Genomic DNA, 12,377 nt, shown 5'->3' on the forward strand with positions numbered 1-12,377 from the left:
GGGACGGCAGGCAGATCTGCACCGCCATCCAGAGCGGGGCGGGACTTAGCCCCGCTCGGGATGGCAGTCCCGGGACTGCAGACAGCTCTGCGCCGGCATCCAGAGCGGGGCGGGACTTAGCGCCCCGCTCGGGATGGTGGCGCAGATGTGCCTGCAGTCCCGGCACGGCAGACAGCTCTGCGCTGGCATCCAGGAGCTCTTCTGAAGGCCGGCTGTGGGCGAAAGTCTTTGCTCCCGACCGCCAGCAATTTAAAACAGGTCCCCGGAGATTTCCCTATCGGCTTTCGTCTTGCGAAGCAAGCCCATAGGGAAATTCGTCTTGCGAAGTGCCTCCGAAACAGAAAACCCTTTCGTCTTGCGGGTTTTCCGTCTTGCGAGGCATTCGTCTTGCGGGGTACCACTGTAGTTCACAACCAGATCTGAACATGAAAAATGCATAATTTATTCTTTTTAAGGAGCCACATGTCTCCTGTGTTACCCAGACGTAGACAGTTGTCCAAAGTTTCTTACAGTACATCCTATATATGTCTACTGAGCTATAGAGTGGAAACTCATGCAAAGCATTGCATTGCAACTCAAGTCTACTATGTTAAAATTATGTCACTTGCCATTGCAGGCTCACTCCCTTTTCCTAGTCATGACTAGTAGAACTTATTTTTGCTTTAGGGATTTCCCCCCTTTTGTTAAGGATGTGCACTTGGGCACACTTTGAGGACCTCTTATGGTATAGTGGATGGGTCTAAATCACCTGTACTGACGTAATGCTTCTTTCTATATCAAGTTTGTCAGTCTTGTTTTGAAAATATATGAATGCTAGCTACTTTGCAGGAAAAAATCAATTTCCCTTGAAAAATCAGTCAACACTTTGTGGCTTTGGTATATCTTTATTGTATAAGACCTTGTTCTTAAAAATCCATTGAATCTCTATGAACAGAGCCGACGAGTTTCCTTTGCCAATCCGATCTACCAGGAAGAATTGGCAGATGACATTGACAGGCGAAGTCCCGTGGTTAGAACCCATTCTTCTAATGGTTCTCAGTCTTTCCGAAGTATTAAATCTTCACCTAACCACCAAGCCAAGGTAATACCTGGAATTCTCTTATTTTATTTTTACTGAGAGAATGATCTCTGCGACATTGAAGAACATTGCAATAAACTAAGCTGCTTATAATCATATAAAAGAGTTGAGGCTTGGATTTGGAGATCTCTGTGCACAAGTAGAAAGCCTTTTCTGCTCCTCCGTCCATCCTAATTTAGCTGTTTGCGCCCCACCATAAACCACTCCTGTAGGTCAGTGGACCTTCCAGAGCAGTATGTGATGTGACATCTGCTGGTGGTGGGGAACCACCCATTTGTGTACATGATTATATGATTATTTTCGGCTCTACATTCAGGGAAGTAAAAATGGCAAGGTAACATGCCATTCTCTTAAATGTGGTTCACTAATGTAGTTTACTGAAGAAGTATTGGCTGTCGATAGTAGTATGATCCATTCCTTTGAACTAGCTTTTGTCCCATTTTAGGCTTTTTTCCTCTTTTCCTATCCAGCTTATTACTACTCCAACCAAAGGATCTCTGTCCCCAGGATCTCGTAGCCATAAATATAAGAGCTCAAAGAAGTGTTTAGTAAGATTTGCTTCGGCTTTATGTATTATCTTCTCCATTTTCTCCTGTATTCAGCTTTTAAACTTAGCCAAATTAATAATTTTCTGTATTATTTAAGATCACAGAAATGGTCAAGGAGCCGCTACCAAGTCCTACAGAATGCATATATCCTGCATTAGTGGGCTGTAAAGCGCCTGTTGACACAATTTTGCCTCAGATTACTTCAAATATTTGGTAAGTAGGAAGTCACTGGGAAAGATTCCTGTGTCAAATGTTGAAGTATTATGGATAAAGAAGACTGCTTGGGGCGTATGGGGGAAGGAAAGGGTATCTTCAAGGTGCAATTATTTTAATTAATTAATTTCTATACCTCCTTTCATCCAAGGATAAGAGGGTGATTTGCAATATAAAAGCAGAAAAATACTATATTTTTCCGTGTATAAGAATGCTTTTTGCTAAAAAGGGGGGGGAATTGGGTGTCTTATACATGGATAGTGAATGCAGAGGGGGGACGTGCGATTAATTGCAGCAGCAAGCAGGAGATTTGCAGCGGCGATCGGGCAGGTGATTGGTGGCTGCGGCAAGGCCTGCTGGCGATTGGCTGTGGCTGCAGCAATAGGCAGGTGATTGGCGGCTGTGGCAAGTGGGCGGGTGGGCTGTTGGTGGCGGTGAGTGGGCAGACAATTTGTTGTGACAAGATGTGTGATCGACAGTGGCAGGCAGGTGATTGAGCGATTGACGGAAGTGACCTCCCCTACCCCCCTAAAAGCTAATCAACTTAATTTCTTAATTTTGGGTTTAAAATGTAGGGGTCGTCTTATACATGGGGGCATCTTATACATTGAAAAATACGGTACATAACATAGTAACAACAACAAAAACACCTCTCACTGTGTGCACAGTTTAAAAGGGCATTGATTGTATAACCCAAAGGCCTAGGAGAATAATGTTTTTGTACAGTGCCTAAAGATATATAATGGATGTGCCAAGCAAGCATCTCCGGAGAGAGCATTTGATAAACACTGCTAAAAAGGCCCATTCTCATGTTGCCACCCTCCGGTCCTCTCATGGAGGGGGCACATGAAGAAGGGCCTCAGATGATGATTGCAGGATCTGGGTCGGTTTTTTAATCTGGCCACCCACTAAGCGTGATAGGTGGGTTGTTTTTTTAAACTTTGGTGTGCATAGCTGGAGGAAGTTCCAGTTTGGTCCGTGAGATTGAGACCTCCTCCCTAGCAGAGAAGTGAAGCTGCAAGCTGGCCCTGTCTCCTGTTGATGGAGTGACAAACCAAATGTCTTCCTTATTCTCACCAGAACATGTCTTCCTTCACACAGTGTTTCTTGACATACAAATTTCAGAAGTAGAGCTGTTGCATGCAGAGAAATTGGGGGTGGGGCTCAAGTGCCTGTCCCACCTTCCAGCAAATTCCCCACACAGCCACCAATAATAATAATAATAATAATAATAATAATAATAATAATAATAATTAATTTATTATTTGTACCCTGCCAATCTGGCTGGGTTTCCCCAGCCACTCTGGGCGGCTTCCATAGAAACCAAAAATACAGTAAAATATCACAGATTAAAAACTTCCCTGAACACCCAAGCTCCTGAATAAAGGATTTATGCACGCACTTTGAAAGTAGAAGAGTTGCATATACATAGACTAGATATTGGGTAATTTAATTGTAGAAATCCTGTGTTAAAGTAGAAAAATGATTTTTGAAAAGAGTCCTTTTGTCTTTCAAAGATAAGCATTTTAATGTGGTTGTATTTCTTACCTTGTCCATAGAATGTTATGTAAGAAGAGGTGGGGGGGACTAACACTTCTCCCTTTGATTTGGCTAAGGGCAAGGGGATTAGGACAACTCATTCGAGCAAAGAACATCAGGACTGTAGGTGACTTGAGTTCTCTGACATCAGCCGAGATCAAAACTCTTCCCATTCGTTCTCCCAAAGTATCCAATGTTAAAAGAGCTCTTAAAGGATATCATGACCAACAGGTTAGTTTCTTTGCATTATAATAAAATAAATAAAATCTGAAATGTGGGCTTGTTTTTGTATCAGAAATCTTTTTTACGGAACACTTAGTCCAAGAGGAATTATTTTGTATTGTTTATATTGCAGTTCTATGTTTTGAACTTCTCTGAGATCTACAGGTATAGGGCAGTATACAGATTTAAAAATCATCATCATCACTACTATTTGAAATTAAAATAAAAAGTAAGAACAAGTCGGATCACACAACAAGATGTTGCCATGTATCCACTATTCATAACAGGAGTGCTTCTGTCCAGGGCTTTACCAGTGTGGAACTTTGAGCCTTGTTTGAGTTTAGCAGGTGAAAGGGAAGACTGCTCTGTTACTACTGCTCTTCTTGTTTTGCATTTGTTGGGAAATGGAATAATATCTACAAAGATATATATTCTTTTCTTGTTTCCTATCCTCCTGAAATCACTGTATTATAGAGCACTTAGGCTCTGGTATAGAGTTGACTTCCAGGCTCCAGTACTTGAGGACTTTACTGCTATGCAGCAGAAAGAGGAAAGATTATAGAGAGTGTAAAAGGAGCAAGGTATCAGCTTCCTCACCTTTATGAAAAAACCCCCACATAGCATGGGGATGGGAGGTAATAAAACACCTTGTGGAACACATTTCCCTTCCCTCTCCATGCTAAAGCTGTCACACTTCAGCAAACCAATGTCCCACTTCTTCCCCTTCCTTAATTTAAAAATCTTGAACTGGACTCAACTGCCCTCAATATTTCAAATGTCCTGGAACTCAATGAATGTAGGTTTTTGTTTAGTCATTTGGGGGTTCCTCTCCAAAATGTACAGCTATGTTTTTTAAAATGTAAGCTTATAGTTGCAAGGTAGTCCTGCTTTTATTTTTTTTTGTACAAAAAAATCTATCCTACCTTTATGTTGCATATGCAATACTCAGGGTGAGTAAGAGCAGCTAAAACAAACTGTGAACTGCAGTAGCGCTCCAAAATACATAACTGGGAAATTAAAGAAACATGGGTGGTAACAAAGATGGCAGATATAAGAGGGATATGGCATTATACAAAGAAAGAGATATAGTGTGTTCTAAAATACTTTGCTCCACACAATACATTCTGCTTGACTTACAACATTGCGTAACACAATGCTGGATCCGCAAGCACCTATGAATTGCAAGACCAGAGAATAATACTCATGCAGAGTATCTTATCTCTCCTGAGCAGAAACACTTCTTCTTTGTCTGGATTAATTCTTTTTAACAGTTAGCAGCCATCCAACCCATTACTGGTTCCAGACACTGATTCAGAACTTCAGCAGCTTTCCTGGTACTCATGGCCACCAGATACCCCCTCCTCCTGTTGAAGAAGGAATGCTATTAATTAGCTATAAATTATATTTCTCATCCGTATTCAATTTTGCTTCCAATTGAAATATATTGCAATAAAATCTCTTCCCCCCCCCTCCCCCAAATGTGCAGGTACGATCTCGTGGATTTGAAGAAAATGCTGGCCTGGATGATGTAGAAAAGCCAGTGAATGGCATTGATGAGAAGTCCTGTTCCACAAATGAAGATAAAATGGAAACAGGTAAATATTGCTTGCTATTGTGCAGTTTCAATGCCTGAACTGGAATGCAGACTGGGTATGTTTGCTTCCCAGGTTAAATCCATTGTCTATATTACCTGTAGCAGTGTGATTGCTGTCATTCCACAGCTGGTCCAAAAAGGGCAAGCAATTTCTCCTATACAGTGGTGCCTCGCAAGACGAAAATAATTCGTTCTGCGAGTCTTTTTGTCTTGCGATGTTTTTCGTCTTGCGAAGCACGGTCCGTCGCAACTGCGCCTCTTCAAGCGGCTTTAAGAAAAAAGCGCAAGATGTTTTCGTCTTGCGAAGCAAGCCCATAGGGAAATTCGTCTAGCGAAGCAACGCAAAACCGAAAAACCCTTTCGTCTTGCGAGGCATTCGTCTTGCGGGGCACCACTGTATGATTAAGGCTGCTACACACCATTCTAGCATTGCCTACCCATTAGGGCTGTAGTTAGTATGGTATGTAATTGCACAAATAAGAATTGTGGACTCGTTGAATTTGAGTAGGGCTCTAGTTTGATTCTAAATAGGAAATCTCTGTATGTGTGAACTTTCTTTCTTCCTAGACTTGAGCGAGCCAGTTTCCTCCACTGCAGATGAGCAATCAACTACAGACCTTTTTGCCCAGATTGATATACTTGCTCCGCAGTTTACTTCTGAAAATCTTCTCAACTATTCAGTGAGTGAACTCTTTGAAATGCAAGAGAAACTACATAGCATGACAAACTGTATTATGAAAAGCCTCCAGGCTCGTTGGAAGTCACCAACCCAGGAAAGCACTGTTTAATCATCTGTACTTATCTCTCAGAAGAGAAGACTTCATAGTGAGACTTTTTTTTTCTAAAATCCCTTTATTTTTATTTGAGCTGAACACTCACTTAAAAACATCCCAGAAGAATAAAAGAGATCTTCGTCACTCAAGGCAGGTATGGCATCTTAATAAGTAAGTTTGGTACATTCACTATTCAAGTGTTTTTATTGCTGTTGCGCACAGTTTCCCACAAAAGAATCAACTTGCTGAGTATTTTAACTATATTTTTGAATGCAGATTTATATTTTATTTCTATATTTAAAAACAACAACAAAGTTCACTATGCGGAATGAATCTTGAGATGCTGAGTGATTTACCAAAAGTGATGCCAACTTTTTTGCTACTGGTGTTTTGGAAAACAGTGGCTCTATAGTCTGCCTTCATATTAAGATGTGCTGTACTTAATTAGTGCTTAAAAAAAAAAAGTATTTCCAAACAATTTTTCTACCATTTCACAGTTCTATTTTTGCATGCAATTATGCAAAAAGGAGAGAAATGTAAATCGGTATGAAATTCTGATGCAGTATTTTCAAGCTCAAATCTCATGTGCTACAGAAGTTTTATATTTATCAGAGTTATACTTGTCCCACTCTCAGAGTCATGTCAATTAGACATAAATAACTGTACATTATGTGTAGATAATAGCAATTCTAGACATTATTAATTATGATCTGAGATTTGTTAAAACATTGGATGGGAAAAATTGTGTTTGTATAAAGCACACAGTTTGCCGTTCTGGAGAAGTAACAATGGGATCTGTTTCACTTATTTGGAAATAAATATATATGTATATATGAATAAAATAATGAACTCTTATTTAGAATTGTATTTTGAATAGAACTTGGTTTTAATTGTGTCTTGATTTAATGGATCTGGCAGTTCCTTTTTCATCTAAAGCTGTTGAAATGGGCTTTGAAAAGGGAATTTAAGTAGAGCTTGGAGAGATACCCTCCTCCCACTTGAGGTCTTGCATGGTCCTATTATTTAGTGTCGTTTAGTGCTTGTCCTTCATTGGGCTAGTTTCAGGTTACATAGTGTCTGGCCTCTTCATGCTGTTTTGCTTGCTGGGGTTGATGGGAATTAGGCCTAAAACTCCGGGAGGGCATCATGTTGCAGGAGGGCACTCTAAATATTTTTCTTTGAAATATATGCTTATATGTCTACCCAGAACTTTACAGTTTGGTATGTGGGTGTAGATTGATCAACATCATGATATGATTTAAGGCAATGTACAGATACTTTATTCTGACTGAATTCAGTGCTGAGCTTTTAGATACTTATAAGGTTAGTATGTATTGCTACTAGCATTTAATCACTCTGTCATGCTGGCAGTGAGCTACAACCAGAATTAGCCTGTGTCCCCCCCCCCCCAAAAAAAAAAATCTGTGTTAGATACAAACAGGTTTCAATCTGAGTAGGGTTCTCAGCTGATAACTGAGTCTTTGTTTTATTGTATATTTGCATATGAAAGAGGTCTGAAGGGAAAATGTTTTGTTGCAGTAAGCGATTTCTTTTGTGTGTGTTTTTTAGGTTTTTATTGTTTAATTGGTTTTAGTATTTAATTTGTGTCTAAGTTGATTTGAGTCATTTATTAAGTGTTTTACTCAGAAAAATATGAATGATTAAAGAGACATTCTTTCTGCTAAGATACAAAATCAAGGAAACTTTGTAGTAGCTTAGAGTTTTTAATGTAATGAATTCCATTGATTGTTGCGTCCCATCTATATAGATGCAGATAAAGATAAGAGAGGATGTATTGCAGAAGAGGCAGGTTATGTACTATGTTGGTAGAGCTGGTAGGAGCTTTGTTGAATTCCCAAGGGATGGGAAACTGCTTAATATGGAGTCACAGTTTGAGAGTGTGCTATGGGCCACATTTCACTCCCACCCTTCTGTGGTGGCTACTCTTACCTTGCAGCTGCATTTCTCAGATTTCTTCAGGTGAAAGATGCTCTTCTTTAGCAGTGTAACTTGTCTCATCCCAGAAGGAGGTGTTTCTGCAGGAGCTAGTCAAACCATTCATCACCACAGTTGCGAGAGACAGTGCCGAGGTATGTTAGCCCTAAGGTGTTTGGGGGATCCTACAGCAGGCTTCTCCTGGCTCTTGGGAGGAGGGTGTGTGTTAGTAAATATTTTCCCCTTCGCTGGGTGACGCTACAGTGATACATTGCAATATTGAAAAGCTTGATGTTTGGCTGGTGATACAGCACAGTGCTGAAAAGCAGGGGGAGGAACAAGCTGCATGCGCCCCAAACCATCTCGGTGGGACCCTGGTGCGTTGCAGGACTGGGGCTAATGCAGCTTGTTCCTCCCTCTGCTGCACTGAGGAAGGAATGAGTTGCATCAACTCCAGCGCCTTCACCCTGTGGTATCGTGGGTGAAACCACCATTGCACTCTGGTCCTGTATTGTCCTGGGCGATACATCAGTTGATGAACGGTGTCAGTTAAGGTTCCTTTCCTCTCGATGACATCAGATGAATAGCAAGAGTCTGTTGGCTACAGGGAAGAACTGGGAGGAGCTAGCAGCATTTGTGCCGATCCATGGTTCTGGATTTCCTCTGCACACATCCATTTGGAATTGAGCATCCAGTGTTCTGTTTCTCCCCTCTCCAGCATAAATTAAGCACATAACTACATTTGCAGAGCTGTGAAATTTATTAGTCACCACTTGGAGAGGGAATCACAGTACCAGGACCAAAGAACACTCAGATGAATAAGGCATGCATCAGCGTTCTGCAAGCAGACAAGAGGAGAGGCTTTCCCACATATAGTTTGGCTGGTTTGAGATGTTAGCTTTACATAATTGCTTACTTGAAACAGAAATAAATACATTTGGCTATTTTTATAATATCACAGGAAAAGCATTAAAACCAACACAGATTAGATGTTTCATTAAAAAAGAATAAGATTAGTTTGGACTATGAACTTGATTCCAAACAAAGAGGTTGACAATACAGTGGAACTGAGAGCCAAACAATTCTCTTTTAGATAATGTTTGAATACACAAGTCCATTTAATCAAGGTAGTGATGGAGGCTGCCATGTTGGTATTTCCCACTGGTTCTGTGATGACTAGAATGAGAGAATGTTTGTTGTGTAAAAGGCAATGCATATATCATATATCAATGGGAAAATAATAAGGCACCTGAGAAAGTATTTAAGGATTGTAGCGGGCAGCCATTTTGTGAGGTGCCTTTTTATTTACCTTGTCAAAATGTCTCATGGAATATTGCCTCCATTTTGGCTTAAACAGCTTCTACATAGTTAGCTGGAAGCATGCCTGTTTTGCCTGTTCTTTGCACAGTCCCATACATCCAGCCTTCATCAATGGCCTGGACATTGACGATTGCATCACCATCTTTGAAGGAGACTTCATCAGCATCTGCTGCAGTATAGTCATACATGGCACGATACGTCTTCTGTGGTGGTCATTTTAAAAGAAGAATAAATGCTATTAGATTATTACCGTACATGCAGTATGTTGGGATAATCCATTTAAAATACCTTCAGTTTGCATTAAATTGCAATAATTTACTGAACTCTTATGATTATAGTGGTAGAAATGCTGGTCATTTAAAAAAAAATAGTGAGTTGCTTTGAGCTCAGCTTTGTTGGTATAAAAGATTATATAAATATTAAATAATCTTTTAGAGGAAGAAAATGCGTGTTTAGAAATAAGACTTGTTCTCTTCCATCAGTAAACGTACATTCAAGATAACAATGCTGACCATTAATTTAGACATGTAGGTTTTTCTCCCCAATGCAACACAGGGATGCAATTCAGAAATCTATTTCTTTGTACTTGTTACTCTTGCCATATGATAATTTATTTTCCTTACCCCTGCAGTAGATGGATGAGAGGGGATGGAAGAGACTGTTGTCTGCTGGGTAGCAACAGAAGATGACCGTTGTTGTGGCAGCTCTACAGTTTTAGCGTGTTTGTAGTCCACTGGAAAGGGAAATGAAAAAACTGAATAATGAGAAACCAGCTGGAAGCTTTGATTCTCTTCAATAATTTCGCTGTGTTTTAATAAAACTTAAATGGGGCTTGGTTGCATTTTATGAAGGAATGGTGACAGCAGATGTAAATCAGCAAAGATGATGTGGCTGTATCATTTTAGATAAATAGTCCTACTTTTTTAAAAAAAGCAAGAATATTGGTGTACAGAACTATATTCTACCAGTGTGCTAACTCCCCCCCCCCCCCCCCGGCCTGTCCAACGCTTGCTATTTTCTGCCCAAAAGGACTTAGAACTATTATCTGAAAGATAAATAAAGCTCTTTAGGACAAAGTGTCTCCCTGCTATCTCTAATAGTATATAGCAGCTTGCATTGAACTAGCTACTGCATTTTTTGGCAATTCGGATTTGTTAGTGCTGCCTGTCCATTATAATCACACTACCCAAATTCACCTGAGTTTTGAAACATTACTGCATCATTTATTCCCTGTCTCCCCAGCCTGGCCACCTTCACTCCATGTTCCTGTATGATCAGATTTGCAAGAAGCCCCAACTTAATAAATATTCAAATTTGTAGTTATGTCACTGGGGGAAGAGGGACAGAATTGTTTCCTGCAAAGCCTCTTTGTCTTTGGTCCTTACGAAACATATGGAAAAGTAACCATAACAGACGGTCTTAATGTTTTTTTTGTTTTTACAATTTGTTAATATTATTAAAAGGCAAGGCTTTGAACCTTGCCCCCCTCCCCCATCGCCTTGAAATAGCAGTACACACAACCTGAAAAGGTATCCCTGCAAGACGAGTGCAGTCTTGAGTCCCTTGTACCTGCTGTAGTTGTGGTAAAGAAGCCTCCATTGCTGTAATAGGACATGTGCTGATCGGCAGCCTCTGAATGCTCAGATTTTTCATCTCCAGCACTGAGGCTCAGTGCACTGGCAGAGCGGGATTGCTCTCGGCTACGTCGCTGGGCTTGAACTAGGCAAGAAAGATGAAGAAATTTACAGTGATGTCTTGAGGAGGAGCGTACTTGGTCAAAGGCAAAATTAACTAAAAATCAAAATGGAAAGTTACATTGTGGAGTGTTTAAAGCAAGTTTGTATCCATCCACAGCCATTTGCATAATGTTACAGGATGCAAAACATACCAGTAATCAAGTGTAAGCTTCTAGATTGAATGTTGTCTTCTGCTGGGTCATAGTCAAAGACTGATCCAGGATTAGTACGCCACACACGAAGATCTGCAAAGACAGGTGGGCGGGGTATTTTAGTTTTATCCTTCGCCTCTGACTTCATAGGTGTAAGAAAACACATTTGCAGAATCCAACAGGTCTTAAAATGGAATCCACACAGCAAAAAACTAATTTAGGAAATGCTTTGCAACTCACAGCTGAAATGTGACTTGACCAGAATGCTTAATGAACCAACAAAAAAGTTGCACCATTAGGGAAGAGCCCTTAGCACAGTTGTCGAATGTATCATTTGCATGTACATTCTCCAGTATCTGATAGGTAGGATATGTGCCTGGTGCACCACTGATAGCAGGAGGTGACCAGCCCCACATGGAGTGCAAATACAGTGCAGCCGTAAATGGTACAGATAAGTGGTTGGAGTAGATGATAGTAGGCCAAATGGACCACTTCAGTATAAGGCACTTTCTCATGAATTAGTATGTGTTGTCCTCAAAAATATGTAAGGTAAGGAAGAAGTGAATTGTCCAAACAGATTTGGTTAACTGGAAACAATTACAAGCATAGGATTCAGGACTCATGTATTCAATATCAATTTAACAAGGCAGAAGAGTGTGTGTGTTTGATTGTTTATGATGTGAAATCACATCACTATAAATAATTTTCTACATATATTGTCAGCTGTGACCATTATGTAAAGTTAACTTACAGAGGGGAAAAACCAAAGCATAAAATCAGAGTACCTGTATTCATTTCTTGATCTTGATCTATCCGTTTTCGCTCCATTTCCACAACTCGTCTCTGAATGCCCCTGTAGTTAATATCACTGAAATCCTGCATGTTCTTCTTGACACGTTCTGTTATGGGGTCAGTAACTACAGGTGTGAAGCTGCCTTTGCTCTTTTCAAAGTCTTCATGGTATTTCACCTGGAATTTTCAAGGTAAGACATGGGTAGCTGGAATGGACATGCCATTAATTGTAGAAGGCAAGCAGAAATATAAATTCCTTATCTAGTTCAGAAGTACAAGTAAACTTCACTGTGTTCACCAGATATGTCCATTTCTTGCAGTTTCTGCGACAGCAAACCTGATCTCTGCATTAGGGCTAGGCGATATTTGGTTTTCAGCATCATCATATGTCACCAGCTAAACATCACTATATACAGATACCACGATGTCTGAAATAAGGATGATGGCTTCATGGTTTTCCCCGCATTGGGATTTT

The 12,377-nt window shown here is 40.3% G+C and overlaps 2 protein-coding genes across 52 annotated transcripts in view; one reads left to right on the top strand and one right to left on the bottom strand.

Annotated features, from left to right (window-relative positions):
* RIF1 (replication timing regulatory factor 1) overlaps positions 1–6,834 on the top strand; it is a 38,338-nt gene extending 31,504 nt beyond the window's left edge. Inside the window, exons 30-35 of one of the 2 annotated variants that reach the window (XM_081187153.1) lie at positions 935–1,081; positions 1,549–1,626; positions 1,724–1,839; positions 3,456–3,609; positions 5,087–5,195; positions 5,762–6,834. In XM_081187153.1, the coding sequence (XP_081043279.1) occupies positions 935–1,081; positions 1,549–1,626; positions 1,724–1,839; positions 3,456–3,609; positions 5,087–5,195; positions 5,762–5,982 (825 nt within the window). In that variant the 3' untranslated portion in view covers positions 5,983–6,834. The remainder of the gene's footprint in view (positions 1–934; positions 1,082–1,548; positions 1,627–1,723; positions 1,840–3,455; positions 3,610–5,086; positions 5,196–5,761) is intronic. The other variant, XM_081187154.1, reaches the window with a different exon arrangement.
* Positions 4,624–12,377, bottom strand: part of NEB (nebulin) — a 158,299-nt gene continuing 150,545 nt past the window's right edge. For 49 of the 50 annotated variants that reach the window (XM_081186818.1, XM_081186829.1, XM_081186816.1 and 46 more), the window contains 5 exons: positions 11,896–12,079; positions 11,111–11,203; positions 10,792–10,941; positions 9,846–9,955; positions 8,900–9,425 (listed from right to left, as the gene is read on the bottom strand). In XM_081186818.1, coding sequence (XP_081042944.1) covers positions 9,252–9,425; positions 9,846–9,955; positions 10,792–10,941; positions 11,111–11,203; positions 11,896–12,079 — 711 coding nt within the window. In that variant the 3' untranslated portion in view covers positions 8,900–9,251. Of the gene's footprint in view, positions 4,962–8,899; positions 9,426–9,845; positions 9,956–10,791; positions 10,942–11,110; positions 11,204–11,895; positions 12,080–12,377 lie in introns of those variants that run through there. The other variant, XM_081186795.1, reaches the window with a different exon arrangement.

The sequence above is a fragment of the Podarcis bocagei genome, assembly GCF_964188305.1.
Source record: "Podarcis bocagei genome assembly, chromosome: 1".
In the NCBI taxonomy this organism is placed as follows: domain Eukaryota; kingdom Metazoa; phylum Chordata; class Lepidosauria; order Squamata; family Lacertidae; genus Podarcis; species Podarcis bocagei.